Genomic DNA, 18,646 nt, shown 5'->3' with positions numbered 1-18,646 from the left:
GGGATCTATAGTGACTCTGTGTTGAATGGTCAGTCGCAGAGAGAAGGGGCAGCCCTTGATTTAGGAGAAGCGTTTGTCTGAAGCCGTGGCTGTAAAGGAGGCTTTGCTATTTTGGGTTAGTCAGTCAAAGAGTGTCTTCAGACAGCGGGAGACAGATACGCGCGCACACAGGCTCTCCAGACGGAGGTTGCGCTTCCAGTCTCTTGATACGCGCAACAGATTTCTCCTTAGTGACAGAGGGATATGCTCTTTTGGTTTTAATGTCATTGCTTGTTTTATACTCCTGCACTCTGCTTATTTGTCAAGGCTTATTTTTGACGTCGGGACCCTTTGAGAAGACGTTTTCTTTCGCATCTGGAGATGTTTTTGAGACCATAACAACGCATGTGAAGGATTGAGCCAGCACAACAAAGGAAGCGACAATTCTGAGAGTTTATTTCTGTGCCTGTCGGAACCCAACATGGATACCAGCAAGGGCACAGTGTTCTGTGTCACTTTATTTAAACTTGCTGTGCTCGTCACACTGGCACAACACGTCTCGGCTAAAACTCTGAAATACCAAGTTTACGAAGAGCAGAAGGTGGGTACAGTAATCGCCAGACTTCGAGAAGATGTCGCTGATGTTTTGTCCAAACTTCCGAGCTCGATTCCGTTACGCTTTAGAGCCATGCAGCGCGGCAGCGCGTCTGTTCTCTCCGTGCGCGATCAGGATGGAGAGATCAGCATCAGGACCAAGATAGACCGCGAGAAACTGTGCGAAAAGAATATTAACTGCACTATCGAATTTGACGTCCTCACCCTCCCCACGGAGCACCTACAGCTGTTCCACATCGAAGTGGAGATTTTGGACATTAACGATAATGCGCCACAGTTCGCGCGCCCCGTCATTCCCATAGAGATCTCCGAAACCGCCGTTGTGGGGACGCGCATTCCCCTTGACAGCGCCACCGATCCAGACGTCGGGGAGAACTCTCTGAACACATATTCTCTGACCCCATCTGACTTCTTTAAGATTGATATTCTGACTAGAACCGATGGCGCCAAGTACGCGGAGCTCGTTGTGCTTAAAGAGCTGGATAGAGAGGTGCGAGCGAGTTATGAACTCCAGCTCACCGCCTCAGACAGGGGCGTTCCCCCAAAATTTGGAACAACGCTCCTGAAAATCAGCATAGCTGACTCGAACGACAACAATCCGGTATTTGAGAAGCCATCTTATGTGATCAATTTGCTTGAAAATTCCCTTTTAGGCAGTTTGCTTATTGATCTGAATGCCACTGACCCAGATGAAGGGACCAATGGGAAAATCGTATATTCGTTTAGCAGTCACGCCTCACCTAAAATTTTAGAGACCTTTAAAATTAATTCTGATAATGGTCATTTGACACTGATGAGGAAAGTTGACTTTGAAAGCACAAATTCGTTTGACATAGATGTTCATGCTCAAGACATGGGCCCCAACTCAATGCCAGCACACTGTAAAGTCATAATCAAAGTGGTGGATGTGAATGACAATAAACCTGACATTAGTATTAATTTAATGTCCACTGGAAACGAGGAGATAGCTTATATATCAGAGACAGCTCCTGTAGATTCATTTGTTGCATTGGTGAGGGTAGATGACCTGGACTCTGGGTTGAATGGAGAGGTGGAGTGCCGTCTCCACGGCCAGGGTCATTTCAGGCTGCAGAAGACATATGAGAAGAACTACATGATTGTTACAAATGTCACTCTGGACAGAGAGAAGAGGTCAGAGTTCAGCTTGACCGTTATAGGCGAAGATAAAGGCTCTCCAAGTTTATCTACCATCAAACGCTTCACTGTGCAGGTCCAGGATGAGAACGACAATCCGCCGAGGTTTGAGAAGAGCAGGTATGAGATTTCCAAGGCAGAAAACAACTCACCAGGAGCTTATCTGTCATCTGTGAAGGCCTCAGATCCAGACCTGGGCCCGAATGGACAAGTGAGCTACTCTATACTTGAAAGTATGATCCATGGGAGCTCCATCTCCACTTACGTCACCATTGACCCCTCTAACGGAGACATTTATGCTCTGCGTACTTTTGATCGTGAAGACGTAAGTCAGATCTCGTTCTTAGTCCAGGCCCGGGATTCTGGAAGTCCTCCGCTGCGTAGTAACGTGACCGTTGTGTTGACCGTCTTGGATGAGAATGACAACAGACCGGTCATCATGATGCCTCAGCTGTGGAACCACACGGCGGACGTTCCGGTATCCAAATACGCAGAGGTCGGGGACATTGTAACTGTCGTCCGTGCAATAGACCGTGATGCCGGCACCAACGGTGACCTTTCATGTTCTGTCGTAGGAGGCAACGAGGCAGGTTACTTCGCCATGGATGCTAAAACATGCGAAATTCGGACCAATGTCAGCATGCAGGACATTCCACATGATCACGTGGAGCTGACCATCCTAGTGCAGGACCATGGTGCCCAACCCCTTAGTGCCAGAGCCCTACTGAGGCTTTCACTTTATGAAAACATTGAGAACCACATGAACCCCCATCTAACAGGTGGAGGAACTGGAGATGGCCCTCTAGACGTGTCAATGATCATCATCATCTCCCTTGGGGCGATTTGTGCTGTTCTACTTCTCATCATGGTGGCCTTTGCCCTTCGCTGCTCACGTGAAAAGAAGGACACTCGCTCATACAACTGCAGGGTGGCTGAGTCTACTTACCAACAGCACCCTAAAAAACCCTCACGGCAGATCCATAAGGGTGACATCACCCTGATGCCAACTGTCAACGGGACCCTCCCGATCCGGGCGCACCATCGCTCGCCGACATCCTCGCCCGGACCAGAACGGGCCCACATGGGCAGCCGGCAGAGCCAACACAGCCGCCATTCGCTAAACAGCTTGGTCACTATTTCCTCCAATCACATCCCTGAGAACTTCGCCCTGGAACTTACACATGCCACGCCCCCTGTGGAGGTAAAAACAAGTCATTGAATGCCAACTGAAACAGTGTAACTGATGCTTATCTTCATATAGAGCTTGTGAAATCTCTGTCCATCTGTTTATACTCATCTTTTCATTCACCTATGTAAACATAACATTCACGTCATCGTGTGTTGTTCTCGCACTAACACTTTTCATTTGGTTCATTTGTGTGTGTGCGTGTGTGAACGAGTGACGTCTTCCATCAGTATTTATTTTTATTTATGTCATCTGTTTTTGCTATAGCAAGTCTCACAGCTCCTCTCAATACTCCATCAGGGTCAGTATCAGCCGCGGCCCAGCTTCAGAGGGAACAAATACTCTCGCAGCTACAGGTAAACTTACAAACAAACAAACAAATACTACCATCCAAGCTCCAACTCCTTATATGGACATGATGTGCTCTAAATAGTATGGTAGAGTAGATGGGTAGTGATACTCAACCTGTTGTGTGCTGCTGGTTCGATCGGATTGGATGATAGGTATTCTAAAATGTTTGTGGTAGAATAGGACAGAACTTCCCTGTTGCCGTGGTCACCCACGTTCGCAGATCCTGATTGGACTGCTCCTCACATGAGGTCATAGCTTGCTTTCTGTGCCTTTTTTCTTTCCTCTCATCTGCGTTTTGTTCCTGGATCATGTCATTTTATCCCATGCATATTGTTAAAACCATTGTTCCATACAATGATGCATTTCAATGTCACGTTGATGATTTAAAAACACTAGCTTTAGGTTGTTTTACTTTTTTTGTCATGCACGCCTCTGCTGATGTCAATCAAAATATATAAAGGACATTTTTTGGGTGTGAGTTAAATGCATGATGCTAAAGAGACATCACTGAATAGATATGTTTAAATGATGGTTAAATAAATATTATAGTCTGTATAAAGGTAAAATGATGGGTGGGGCATGTGCTTGCCTGCTTTGCATGCATGTTCAGAATGCATAGAGATGATTTGAGTTGAGTATTTTAGCTGACTTCATATAATTAAACATGTAATGTCATTCTGAATGTGTTACATGTTTGATTTCTCTTACAAATCACCTTTAAATGGGGTGTTTGAGTTTAGTCATTGTTTTAATTAGAATTTTGCAAATAGTATATATGTTATACAGTATAATCCAGAGCATCATGATCAACCTATAACTTTTTGTGTGAATGTGTGTGCAGGTACGCCCTCCAGGACATGGATAAGTTCAGTCTGAAAGATAGTGGGCGTGGCGACAGTGATGCGGGCGACAGCGACTGCGAGATGGGCCGCGATTCGCCCATCGACCGGTTGCTAGGCGACGGCTACGGAGACCTCTTCCACAGCGATGGACACCATCGTCTCCACCCAGGTGAGAAATTAAGTCTGATTGGTCTCTCATGTGGTTTCTCACCTTTTATCACCCTGAATTATGACATTCATCAGCTTGATTATATCGAGCACATTGCATTTATGATGCAGTCTAACACCCAGTCTACCGTGACTTACTTTTATTACGCTGTAAACAGGTGCAGGAATAAATTAAATGACCTGCGCTGTGCTTTTACACTCAATATGCAGGAGAAAATTAATGAAAAAGCCTATGAATTATGTGGTTCTTGGTTGAAATTGTTATTTTTGTAACCACTACCTTTTGCAGTGTCAATCTGTTTTATCGGTAGCTTAAGACAGTGTATGTGCATGTGTGGAGGCGTGGACTGGAGTGTTATTTCCCTGTATTCATTCTCTCCTCTGAGTGACAGCCCTATGCTTTCAAAATCTGAACTGAGGAAAATTCACCGTAATTGCTTTCACAATGCAGTTAAACCCCCCTTCCGCACACACACACACTCTCCTTTCTCCCCAGAGGGCCGCTATTTCAGCCCTGCTCTTCCTCTTTTATAGAGAGAAAGAAGCAACCTGTGTGCATCGATTAGAGTTCCACCCTTTCCTCACCAAAGTAGTTTTATTGTAATTTTCACCCAGTTGCTTTTTTCTCCATCCCAATTCCAGTTTGTCCTCTTCATTTTTCCCCCGTGCTGCTTTGTCTCTAATATTCAAATTCAGTCATATCTGATTTGTGCGAGGGAGCACTGCCAAAGTAATGAATAATAATCCAGCTTAACAAAGGATGTCAGCCTCTACAAGAGAAACTGGAATGGAAGAATGACAAACTCTCAATCTCCTCTGCTTCTCAAGCTCCCTCCCCAACCCACCCGCCCACCTCCGAAATCCATTCTCTAACTTCCTAACCTTATCATCCCTCTTCGTTTTCCCATTCTCTTTCATCCCTTTGTTTTCCTCACTTTCCTTTCTGCCATTCTTCACATGCCCAGAGGAAATTTCATTGCTCAGAGGTTGCTCGTTCATAGCTCAGGAGATTTATTTTCATTTAAGTACAGAATCAACTTTGTCTCAGATGTTTCTTCTAAAATGTCTAGTAATTAAAATAGATGCAAATTAGACAGTGGTATTAAAAATACAGTGTAATGACTGGTTTCACAGACAGGGCTTAGACTAAACCACTTAAGTTTTAGTCTAAACCACTAGACTTAAGTAGCTTTTATAAACGTTCCTTAGAAAAAGAAAAAAAAACATTACTGTTGTGCATCTTGAGACAAAACAATGACACTGACATATTTTAAGATAGTTGCTTTCAGTTAAAACAGCTTAAACATGCATTTTAGACTGGGACTAGGCTTAAGTGTGGTCTGTGAAACTGGGGGATAATGTTAAAATCCAAGTTTGATTTATTTAGCTTCTAAAAACCCACTGAGACATGTCTCTCTGTCTTTCTCTCAGCAGTCATGAGATTGTGTACGGAGGAGTGCCGTGTGTTGGGTCACTCTGACCAGTGCTGGATGCCATCTCAGGCGTCCTCGGATTATCGTGTGAACATGTACATCCCCGGAGAAGAAAGCAGGCCTCAGGTCCTCGAAGAGGACCAGCAGTCAGTCGACTCAGCTAAGAAGAGCTTTTCCACCTTCGGAAAGGACAACGATGAGGAATGCGGCAGCTCGCTGCTGTCAGAAATGAACAACGTCTTCCAACGTCTCCTGCCGACATCTTACACTGAGGTCAGAGAGCTCGAAGAATGCGCCGGCCCGCCCCCTTCCTCCATCGGCATGGAGACTAGAAAGGGCTTCCTGCCGGGTAAAGCGTCATCTACCGGTCCCTCTTACCCACAGGGTGTTGCCGTGTGGGCGGCCAACACTCACTTTCAGAATCCCGGTGGTGCCCTGACTAGCGGACATGCCTCAACCAATCATGCGGCATCGCAGGCACATTTAAAATGGCTGCCGGCGATGGAGGAGATTCCAGAGAACTACGAAGAGGACGACTTGGAGAGCGTGCTCAGCCAGCGGCAGGGAAAACGCAACGACACAAGACACGAAGTTGTCGACGCTAGTGAACTGGTTGCCGAAATCAACAAATTGCTTCAGGACGTACGCCAGAGCTAAGCAACAATCTGTTAAAGAACATTTCCCTATCTCATTCTTTTTCGTTCGCTCTTTTTTCGTAGAGTGAACTAATCATTTAAAAGAAGGAGAAAGGGAGAGAGTTCAGCGCTGTAGCCTTGATTGAGTCGCATGTGGAAGCTTTTCGGTTAATATTGTTTACTTGGTATGACTTTTTGGTCTTTTTGTACAAAAGTGAACACCATGTGACTGTAAATGCCTTTTTATGTTTTTTTTTTACTCCGTATTTATATATGTGTACAGTATATATGTGTTTGTACAGAAAGCAATTCAAATATCTATTTTTATACAGTATTTCACTGCATGTACCTAAAATTAAACCAAGATTTGTTTGTATATTTGCAAATATGGGTGTGTGCGTGCGTGTGTGTGTACGAATGTTTTAATCGATACAGATTTCACATTGTATACAAACTATTGTTGGTGGTCTGATTGTCTGTTATCATTATTGTGAACACCAAAATACTTTGACTAGAATGGTTCTCTTTCCATGGTTTATCCATGAGTGACTGTGAAATGTTTCTTGGAACCTTATAAGGATTTGTCTCTTTGTCAGCAGACCTTACTGTTACGATTTTACAATAATGTTGCATTAAAATTTTTGGAAATATCTCTTTTACGCTGTCTGTTTTTCCTTCATTATTTATCCTGTAGTAAATCAATTGGTCTTAGATGCAATTATGATTACCCTTTGGCAAATCCGCATTCATAAGCTTTCATTATGAAAGCATCTTTTAATGTTAGCCTTGGAACTTGTTGGAAATGAACCAGAAGGAATCGATCAACTCCCTACGGAATCTAACCAGTGATTCGTATAACAAACATGCATCTCTTTTCATGGACCTCTGTCACAGCTGCTTTTACTAAGAGCTCCCCCTTTTGAGCAGAGCGGGTATTGTAGTCACAAAAAAGAAAAGGTTTTATGACGTGTCCAACAGGAATGCTAATCAAATCCTGTTTGTCCATAAAAATCTGATTAAGTACTTAAAATACACATTTGATCTAGAAATAACATTTGGATTATATGCATGATGTGTCAAGCCTCATTTTTTTTTTTTTGTCTTTGCAAACCCAGAAATGGTGTAATCCGGCCCTAGTTACCCAACTATAACTCCTAGTAATTAGCTATAACCCTGAGTAATAAGCTCATATAAAGATTATGGCTTTACATAAAACACACCATGACCCCTAAATGTTGTTATCTGATTAGCTCATATGCACATATTATATGACACGGGCAAATGGACCTTTTCTACATGATCAATATAATATTTAAGCATAATGCATGTGTGGGTTTATGTATGATCTATGTATGCATGTTTATAAATGTGTGTGCTTGTGTTTTGTGTCTATGTGTGGTTAACACCTGTCGGTGTGTATAATTTAACAGCAGGCAGCTGTTCAGGATTAGTAATCTGGAGTGTAGCCAGTTCGATGTGAGGCAGAATCATACGCTGGCCAGACCAAAGCATAGAGTGGCCATTATCCACACACACACACTCGCTCAACATTGATTTTACTTTATTATTCTTTGCAGCAAGTGGGGAGCAGGCTCTATTCTCACACAATCACCTCTATGCATGTTAGTGTAATTGTATGGTGTAAATGGTTGGCACTCTGGACTTTGAATACACAAATCTCGGATGGTGAAAACTGCTTTGAATGTACGACCTTGAACTTGGGTTCTTCTTCCTTATACCATAAACCATGCTTTAAACGTGATGATTGTAAGTGCAGGGCAGTTAACCTCAACATGCTCCTCACAATTAGTAAATTGTTTTGCATAAAAGTGTAAGTAGCACAGACAATAACTAATAATCTGGAATGAATACAGCAGCCAGTGAGCGGCAGCCTATTCATTTAGGCTAAGTTGGGTTCCTGTATGCAGCGGGGGTGTTAATTCACCTCAGGGTCAATTTAATTTGCTTCCTCTCTGCTGAGGGTCACCTATTGTGTGAGGTTCCTGTTTTCCTGCTGAGTAACCCTTAGGTAAAGCTGATTACAGAATTGAACTGTACTGTCACTTAAGCCATGATGACTCTGCATAAAAGTCTCTTATTCTCACCAAGGCTGCATTGCAATATTACCATTTATAATAACTGCTTTCTTTGTGAATATATTTTAAAATGTAACTTATTCCTGTGATGGCAGGGCTGAATTTTCAGCAGCCATTACTCCAGTGTTCACATGATCATTCAAAATTCTGGTTTGGGGCTCAAGAAACAATTCTTATTTTTATCAATGTTAAAAACAGTTTTTGCTGTTTGATATTTTTGTGGAAAAAGTTATGCTTTTTTCCTGGAATCTTTGATGACTAGAAATTTCAAAATAACTTTATATAATATATATATACAACATATTTTTAATATATTGAAATATGTTAAAATAGAAAATATTTTCAATTGTAATAATATTTCACAATATTACTGTTTTTTTACTTTATTTTTGATCAAATAAATAAATGCAGCCTTGGTGAGCAAGAAACTTTGAAAAAAAGTAAAAAAAAATCTTAGTGGGCCCAACACTGAACCATGAAGCACCCCAGGCCCAGCTGTTTGATTACTGTGATTCACTGTTTCAAAGGCAACAGCCAGGGCTGCGTTTCCCAAAAGCATCGTAAGCCTAAGTTGATCGTAAAAACGATCGTACGACTGATCTTAATATTATGGTCTGTTTCCCAAAAGCATCGTAGCTTAAGAAGCACTTAAAAATCGACGTAGAACTACGAGTGCTCTGGAGTAATCGTACATCCCCAAGTGCATCGTAAGAAGACAGATTTCTGAGGTCACCTGCAGGACAACCGGCAGATTACACTTTTATCTAGATTTAACACACTGCAACGTAAGTAATATAATAATGTTTTGATTGTACTTTATTGTACACTTTATTTTACTCGTTTTTTGTTTACATGAATTTATAAATGAAATAATTAAAAAGGGAAGAAAAAGATAGAAATAGACACCTAAAATTAAATGAATTAACAAAAAAAATATAAAAGAAGTAATGTGGAAAATATGCTTCAAGGGCAATATAGGGATGAATTTAAAAAAAAAATCTGTCAATAACGTGCACGAAAACCAGCCATGTATTGGCGATTTCTTGGTTGGCCATCATGTGGTCCCATGCCATCTTAGTCGTCGTCCTCCTCTTCCACCTCCTCCACCTCTTCATCTTCCTCCCCGTTAAGTAAGGGCACTCTTTAATGTAATCTTTTTGAAAGGTATCTTTTTTTTCCAGCCATTTTGTCAGTGCCTCCGCCTGTAGGTAGGCTACTTTATATAGACTTGTCTTGATTGCTAATCCACAACAGATGACGATTATTAGGTTAAACGTTCAGAATAAGAACAGAATAAGGTAATATTTCAGCACTTCGCAAATGGACAGCGACTCTTAAGTAGCACGTAGAACGCGTTCTCGCGCGTTCATGTTAAGTGCATTTTTGGGAAACGCGCGTGGAATTGCCAGGGGGGCAGTGTTCCGAAAGACATTGAAGCCGACCTGGGCGCCGCCATTGGCTAGCGGACCCCCACCTGCTGTTAGCATTCCATTGACTCCCATTCATTTTGGCGTCACTTTGACAGCGAATAACTTTACATCTGAGGCGTTTAAAGACACCGTTTGTCCATTGTTTATTTCTAAAGAAACACGAAAATGTATAAAAGGCTCCATTACCTTGTATCTTACGTTATGGCCCCGTAGAAGCAGTTTTTGTAAAAATAGGCTAACGATTGCGTCATACCCGCGCGACTCTGTCGCACAAGTCGAAAAATTACCGTATGGACAGGCAGAGAAGCTCGCAAGCAATCGGGAGGACGTGGAGGCATAAAGTCAAGGGAGAAGCCCATAGAGAGTGATAAAGTTGCTCCCGTTGCTAGCTCATGGACAGCTAATGCCCACGCTCTCCGTCTCTGCGAGATTCGGAAGGGAATGATTCAGATTTCCCTCGGCACAGCTACTAGAAGACCTACAGGTTGCTCACGTCACATCTACGTCGTCAAGCTCAGTTTGAGCCTGCGCAGTTCGCCTTGCGATCAGGAAGTGAGTGCTTCTAATTGACTTCATTTCTCTCCGTTGAAACCTATGGGGTCGCTGTGTCCAGTTTATATACTGTCTATGGGAATTGCCGCGAGCGTTCGTAACCTTGCACGTAGAGAGCGCTCTTAAGAGCTAAAATACATCGTTATCGGGAAACCCGGCCCTGGTCTACTTTTCCTACCTTCCTACCTTTATCTTTTCATCACACAAAGTATGAAGATATTGTGAATTCAGTCACTGTGAATAATTGTGTTTCTGGAATGATGTCCAGACAGCTGCCATAAACCATAGCCAATACTTTCACACCATTGCTTAATTAAATCAACAAGTAAAAAGTCTTGTCACGTTCTTATTAATTAACACTTCAAATGTAGGGAATACAAATTTATAGGGTGTGAGTGAATATTTGTTTTTTGGGTGGTGAGTATCTGTGTTCTGTTAACACCCTTTGGTTTCTCATATTCACACAACGGAGAAGATGTAGGGAAATGTTAAAACGTGTTGCATCTCAGTTTCTATACTGATAAGCACACTCTTTGTGTAAAGTTAGTATTATTATTTTACATGAATATCAATGCAACACTAGACATGCTACAATGTAATTTTCACACCAGTGCAGTATCCACGTTTAAACTGACTGGTAATACCGTTGGTTCGAGCTATGGTCTTGCCTAGCGCATAGTGTATTTTATTGCACAAGATCCTGTACGCAATAATGCACATTTGAAATTTGACTTCAAATGTGGCTTCTAAATGCAGCTATATGGATAATAACTTAGCAGTGTTTTATTCACTCTATTAATACACACTTATATGTGTGTAACCCACTTACCTTTGTGCCAGTTATTCAAAGTCAGACATAAAAGGTAATTTTTCTATATTTTTCAATTAGGTGTAGACTATTAGAAAATGTATCTGTTCAAATGATCAAATTAAAATAGAACTGTTGATATTATAACATTTCAAACTGTTATCGCCCGTTGTCGAGTCAGTATCATATATTGTGGCAAGCCTATGCAAAATTATTCAAAATGTCAAATGAAACTATAATTTTGAATCAATAAAAAGTGTCACCATCATAGCAGACTTAAGAATGTCAAAGATGCAGCATCTCCGTAAATGCCACAAGCAGCCATTAGCACACATTAATGTCGCCCTACACTTGCTTACACAGGTAGCATATGCATTATTCATGCACATTATTGCAGGAAGAATTGTTGCTAGATTAAAATTACATTGGTCTGTGAGAAACCGTGACCTCTCTGCAAGAATCGGTATTCATAACCTGAGACAATACCACATTTCACTGAGAAACACAGAGAGGGAGGGGGAACAAACTGTGACAGAAAAAGAGAGAGAGGTCACATGTTGTGAATCTTGAATTGGTGCTATTAATGTTTGGTAATTTGCTTCATGGGCATGCATAAAAGAGATTAACGGCACATTACTGAATCATATTTACTGAAGCACTATTTGCATAATGGAGTGTGTAATGGAATTTTTACATGCACTATAATTTCATAAACTTCAGAAACGGTAAGTATTTGTGCCTTTTTTTCAACGTGGGTTTACAGTCAGATGTCGTTATAATCATAGACTGAGTGTTCACATTCCAATAGGATGTAAATATTTGCTCTAACAACAATTCAATACAGATTCAATTCAATTCAATGATGTGATGCATCACAAAATCTGGACTTTGAGTTCGATTTTATTCGATTATGTAGATGCATTAATATTTTCAGAATTGTGCAGCTCATATAATTCATAATATAGTTGATGTTATTATAGTAGTTATAATTGTAATAATGTAATTTGCAAAATGCAAAGCTAAAGTAGTTCCAGGCAGGTCTTGACCGTATAATAGATCACTTCGCCAAAAACACAAAAGAACCAAAACCCACTATTTGCCCTCTCTTAACCAATGAGTAATAATATAAAGTGAGGATTATTAGTGGGTTTTTTTTAAGGAAATGCCTCAGAACTCTGAACACCTTAGCAACACCACGGCAAACAACCACAACTCTTTAGCATTGGGGCAGTGATGGCAAGCACCAATCACATTTTCTTCAAGAATTTAAATTCTGTAATAAATATGTGGCGAGCAGGACGAGGTCGAGGGCTGTGAGAGAATGGCGCGAGGCCAGTGGCGTGATTGCTGATGAGCGGCACCTGCGTGACGACGCACCAGTCTCGTACCTCTCATGGAGGACCGGAAGCATAAAAGGAGGAGCGACGACAGTGGAGATCGAGAGAGGCCAGGCCTGGATTTTATTTGGGTTTTGTTATATGTGACAGCAGTCGTCCTCCCACGGCCCTCAAACTCGTCTTGCTCGCGACAAAATACATAACATTTCCATTATTAGATTTACGCATCAGTGTATTTTTACAATTTTTTCCAAAATTTTGGGGGAAAAGGCTAAAAAACAAAGGAAAAAAAACAGACATAGGCCTAGTTTTTTACATTACATATACAGGCCAAAAGTTAGGAATAATTGGGATTTTTTTAATGCTTACCAATGCTACATTTATTAGATAAGAATACAGTAGAAACAGTAATAGTGAAATATGCTTACAATTTAAAATAACTGTTTTCTATTTAAATAGTTTAAAATGTAATGTGGTGGCAAAGCTGAATTTTCATTACTCCAGTCTTCAGTATCACATGATCATTCAGAAATTATTCTAATATGCTGATTTGGAGTTTAAGAAACAGCTAAAAATATGATAGAGCATCAATAATAATTGATCATAATTGAGCACATTCAGTAAAATTACAATGATTTCTGAAGGTTAATGAGGCACTGAAGACCAGAGTAATGGCTGCTGAAAATTCAACTTTGCAATCCCAGCAATAAATGACATTTAAAAATATAAAAAAAGACAACAGTTATTTGAACTTTCCCTTTCAGTTTCATGGACTTTTAGTTTATTTATCTTCAGTTTCCTTTGTCTAGTTTCCCGCCACTCTTTAGTTTTTCTTGTTTGTCACTGTAAGTTCCCTTTGCTCTAATGCTCCTTTGTCGGTTCTTGTTAACCTTTACGTTAATTTTGGTGTATCTTTCTGATAATAAAGTCTGTTCATTTTAATCTTCGAATCCTGCCTAGTGCCTACACCATGCTCAGCCATAACGTGACAGAAGAACCGACCGCTACATGGACTATGCATAAATTCCCTGCACAAGCCAGAGAAGGGCTTTTTTAAATTGATTACCCGTGACTTTTCAGTCAACTCGCCTACTATACCAACTATGACGACAAAACACTGAAATCATTATTTTGGATAGGAGCCCACTATCCCCGCCCAGTAGACCTCTCAGACATTGAAGGATACACATGGATGGAGGCGATCCTTAGATGTCTGGAGAGCGTCTACTCCCAGATGACAGAACCATTCATGCAGCATAACCCAGTGATCAGCCCACCACCACCCCGCACCGGAGATTACGCTAGAGCCCCCCACAGAAGGAGAGCTTCCGCCCGCTGCGACAAAGGAGCCTGTGACTACAGCGCAAATTATCACCCCAGAGCCGAAGCCCCAATGTGTGTCTGACCAGGGGTGTGAGCCAGCATCAACTGTGCCTGAGGGAATTTTGGTGGCGCTAGAAACTGGAGATGACTGCTTATAGATTGGGACACTGAGGTACTGCTTCCCAGCCTGAACTGTCTGTGCACTTATCACTGGTTCTATCAAGCATAATGCCTCTATCATCGCCCTGTATGGACACTGAATTGTCACCACCTAGCCTCCCTCTCCCAATTCCACTGCAAAGCTCAGCTGATTCAGTCCTTTGTTTTCCCCCCTGGTACCTTGCAACATGGAGAAGCCTCAGGTCTTATGGTCACCAGTTTTGCCCAAACTAGTATATTCCCCAGCTCCGTCTCCACCTCTGCCTGTCGAACTTTCAGCTCCGACTTGGCTCCTCCCACCCTCGGCTCCACCAGAGACCCTCGTCCCTCTGGCTCCACGTCGGTCTGCTGTCACCCTGCCTGTGCCTCAGACTTACGACCCATTCGCTGTACTCTGTCTCTCCACCCCTTCAGCGGGCTCCACCCTTCCTCGGTCACACCGGCTCTGCCTCAGTCCTCGGGCACTCTGGTCTCGCCTTGGACTCTCGTTGCTGGCTTCGTCTAGGTCTCCAGTGTCGCTCAGTACCATCTGCTCTCCGTCTGTGCATAGGGCTCCACTTCTATCGGCTTCATCTCTGTCCCCCGGATGCTGTAGTTCTCTTAACTGTTTGTCAGTATATATAGGTTCCCTTGTGTCAATGCTCCTTTGTCGGTTCTCGTTTATGTCAAGTTCTGCTCATTTCAATCTTCATTTTTCGAGTCCTGCCTACACCACGCTCAGGCATAACGTGACAAAATCGACACCTTGAACACAGAAAAATGTAAGGCAGAACTTGATTTTGTCCTTTGGAATTGATTGGATTGTTGTGGTTTGCTATTGCTGTGATCTCATGTGAGTGACAGGTTGCCCCGCCCTCGTGTCGAAAAATGCATCATCAGAGAAGAGATGTCGTTTCAAGAGGGAGGGGGAAGTTATTTTGATTAAAGATTATGAGAGTACATGATTTTTTAAAATAATGATGTGCATGCATAAATCATTTATAATAATAATTATTCCATAAAAAATCTCAGTGACTTTAAATTGTAATAATATTACACAATATTACTGCGTTTAACTGTAATTTTGATAAAATAAATGCAACCTTGGTGAGCATAAGAGACTTCTGTTAAAACCATTAATATGTTTTTGAAAAGGAAAGAAATCTTAATCATCCCAAACTTGTCACCAGTAGTGTACACAGCATTGAGTAACCACAATCAGCAAATGACAACAGACCTGAACTTTTAATGAGAATTTCCTTCTCTTTCAGAGAAGAGGTATTTGTCATCATATCTGGCTACTTTATCCTTTTCTTTTTTTCTGTCGTGTTTGATGAATTCACTATGGAAATTACCACGGAGGCCTACGGGGGGCCCGTGGAGGATAACACACAGTACATATTAGGGAGGATATGTCTCCCTGTGCTGACTGGAACTAGGGAAATAAGTTCTCATATCAAAACACTCCACACATACATGGCCTCCCTAGAGATGGTGTGAGAACAGAGCCAGACAGGGATAGTGAGAAGATGGAAGCAAAAACAGGGGCAGTGAGAGGCCGACAGAGGCCCTGTTTACACCTGGTATTAACATCTGTCTTGATGTCAGCCAAAATAGATTTCTGTTTACACCTAGTTTTAACATGTGTCCTGATGCATCGACTAATTAGATTTCACTGAAGGAAGGCCAGTTGTCCTCTCCTTTTCTGTTCAAGCAAGATGAAAAAGACATGGTGACAAAGTTTTGTAATCAATATTATGAAATATTATTCTTAACAAAATAAATAATAAAAATAATAAATGTAACCCCAAATAATGTAATTTATCATTTAAATCATGTAATTTAGTATTGTTAATACATATAATAATAAATAATGTCGATTATTTCACATATTTTGTCTTAGGCCTACATTATAATTATACTACGCAGCTGTTGAATGCTTTAATCTGATCTTTTAATCTTAAAACGAATGTTTTAAGTATAGATCACTTCGCCAAAAACAAAAGAACCAAAATCCACTATTTGCCATCTCTTAACCAATGATTTTCCTATACTAGTGAACTGAGCCAATCAGAATTTAGCTTGGGTCCATCTCTTAGCTCCGCCTACACCAACGAAGGGCTGTTTCTGGCTGTGTGTGAAAAAGGCATAGCATTATGAACAACCCAACCTTATTCCAGACAAGCACTGTGTAATATTAACCAACATGCACCCAGGTAACTCTCACTACACTTACATTTAATTCCTTGGCAGTTCCAGACAATAATAATTCGGTGCTCGAGGCCTAACGTTATAAGCGACGCCTATGTTTTGCGTAGAAAACGCTCCTTCATTTAAATAATCCATATTCATTAAACATTAAAAACGGAGGTAAGTTCACATGTAAGAAACGTGGAATCAATTATTAGTGAATGAGACCCAGCAAGGGCGGAGAATAGTGTTTTTCAGTATGGATTCATTCACCCGTCAGTGTCAGCACACGTCCTTATGAAAATTAACAGGTTTTAGGCTACAAAGAAAACCATGGTAACCACAAATGAACTATGGTTTTGCTACACAGTTTTGCTAATCATGGAATTTGTAGTAAAACGTGGTAACGTTATACAAGTGGAAGTCAATACGGTATTTTCACCGACGATCCTGTTGATGCACCGTAGCCCTAACGTTACTACAAGTAGCCTAGGCTAATCAATTAAATATCTATAATTATTTCAAAAGAAATAATGAAAAAAATAAATAGTTACTTGGATACAATAATTTAAACGTGGGAATATGTTAATGTATTCAATTGATCAGCCTTTGAATTTATTTTTTTACCAGTCGCTTACTATCATTCAGTGGCAGATGGGACCTGGCTGTGACTGATGGAGGTCATAGCTTGTTTGCTGTCACCAGCAGATGGCGCTCTGTCAATGCCACATGGGAGCTGTGGCTCTGCTTTCTTATGCAAAACTGTCTCAGTTCCCTCTGGGTCTATGTGAAGAAGGGTTTGTGTCTTGTATCTGCTTGTACAGAGCTCAGTCAGTTAAACTCATATTTTATATGCACGTCAGTTCTTTTTTCTTTTGTATCAATCTGTTATTAAACTAGACATCTTTCTCTGATTCATTTACTCTGCAGAGTTTGCTGTTTTCTTTCTTTCTTTGAATAACCTGGCTGTTTTGGAGGTTTAAAGAACTGCTATATGTAGCCTATACAATTTAATAATGTTGTAATTTCATATTATATAATTTAGGCTATTCAAATTTGGATATATGTAATGATATATATATATATATATATATATATATATATATATATATATATATATATATATATATATATATATATATATATATATAAATATTAGGGCTGTCAAAAGATTAATCGGGATTAATCGCATCCAAAATAAAAGTTTGTGTTTACATAATATATGTGTGTGTACTGTGTATAATTATTTGTATATATAAACACACACAATCATGTATATATTTAAGATTTTTTTTAAAATATAAATTATATAAATGTATATACAGTATATAAATGCAAATATTTCTTAAATATATACATGAATTTGTGTGTATTTATACATAATAATTATACACAGTACACACACATATATTATGCAAACACAAACTCTTATTTTGGATGCGATTAATCACGATTAATCTTTTGACAACCCTAATATATATATATATATATATATATATATATATATATATATATATATATATATACACACACACACATTATATAATTATGTCATATCAATGACAAAATTATATTATATAAAATTGTGTGTGTGTATACAATTTTATATAATATAGGCCTAATTTATCTAATTTTGTCATTTTATTTTTTTATAATTATATAATTAATGTATTCAAATTAGATTTATATCTAATTTATAATTTTTTATACTAATTTATAATACTTTTTATATCTAAAAAGTAACGTTATACAGGCCTAATATATCTAATTTATACAATTGTATAAATATATTAGATATGCACCGATGTCGTAGCCTGGCTAACGCCAGACCCAATTCTCGTTGAGACTTGGGTCTGGGAACCACATGTTCATTTTCTCGTATTTGAGGCGTGGTTTACGAATGCGCCGGCGCCGTTTATTGGGTGCTAAGAATGTCTATCAAATGCGCCTGTACGTAGCTCATAGCCAATCGTTTCCATTATACCAGATGACGTATGTAGAGAAATGGTTTAACACCAAACGCTGCTCTTTTTTCTAAATAAAATTGCGATCTAAACTACTTAGAACAATATCTAAGGCTGCATCAAAAGGTAGCTTCGCGTCTGCTGCCATGTTGACTCCATAGATATAAACAAACTGCTTAGTTGTGTCGCAAAGATGTCGTCATCGTCTTGCTGCTCCCTCCCCGTTCTGTGATTGGTTCCCTAAACGAGGCGAAAATCAGGTCCATGGTTTCCAGACTGCCTTTCAGCGAGAATAAAATCGCGCTGTGCAAAGGCAGTATGGGGAAACCCAGGCTACCGATGTCGGCCAATTTTAACAGTTAAAAAATAGCGACGCTTACACGCTTTATTTGACCCTATGAATCACCCGTAGTTCAAGTCAGTTTTTTTTTCATATCTACAGTT

General features: G+C 40.3%; 1 protein-coding gene across 4 annotated transcripts; it reads left to right on the top strand.

The window, feature by feature from the left end:
- Positions 1 to 7: 7 nt before the first annotated feature.
- pcdh18a (protocadherin 18a) lies at positions 8 to 7,022 on the top strand. 4 transcript variants are annotated; one of them, XM_079617076.1, is made up of 4 exons: positions 8 to 2,950; positions 3,236 to 3,291; positions 4,128 to 4,297; positions 5,728 to 7,022. In XM_079617076.1, exons 1-4 carry the CDS (start codon positions 461 to 463, stop codon positions 6,384 to 6,386), a joined length of 3,375 nt encoding a protein of 1,124 aa, XP_079473202.1. In that variant the 5' UTR covers positions 8 to 460; the 3' UTR covers positions 6,387 to 7,022. The 4 variants fall into 4 exon arrangements, with proteins under 4 accessions (XP_079473202.1, XP_079473203.1, XP_079473201.1 ...); XM_079617077.1 differs by having other exon boundaries at positions 32 to 2,950; positions 5,731 to 7,015; XM_079617075.1 differs by having other exon boundaries at positions 36 to 2,950; positions 3,203 to 3,291; positions 5,731 to 7,022.
- Positions 7,023 to 18,646: the final 11,624 nt, after the last annotated feature.

This window comes from Phoxinus phoxinus (genome assembly GCF_949152265.1).
Source record: "Phoxinus phoxinus genome assembly, chromosome: 6".
In the NCBI taxonomy this organism is placed as follows: Eukaryota; Metazoa; Chordata; class Actinopteri; order Cypriniformes; family Leuciscidae; genus Phoxinus; species Phoxinus phoxinus.
Note: the sequence above shows the minus strand (reverse complement) of the source record. Positions and strands in the feature narration are given on the sequence as shown.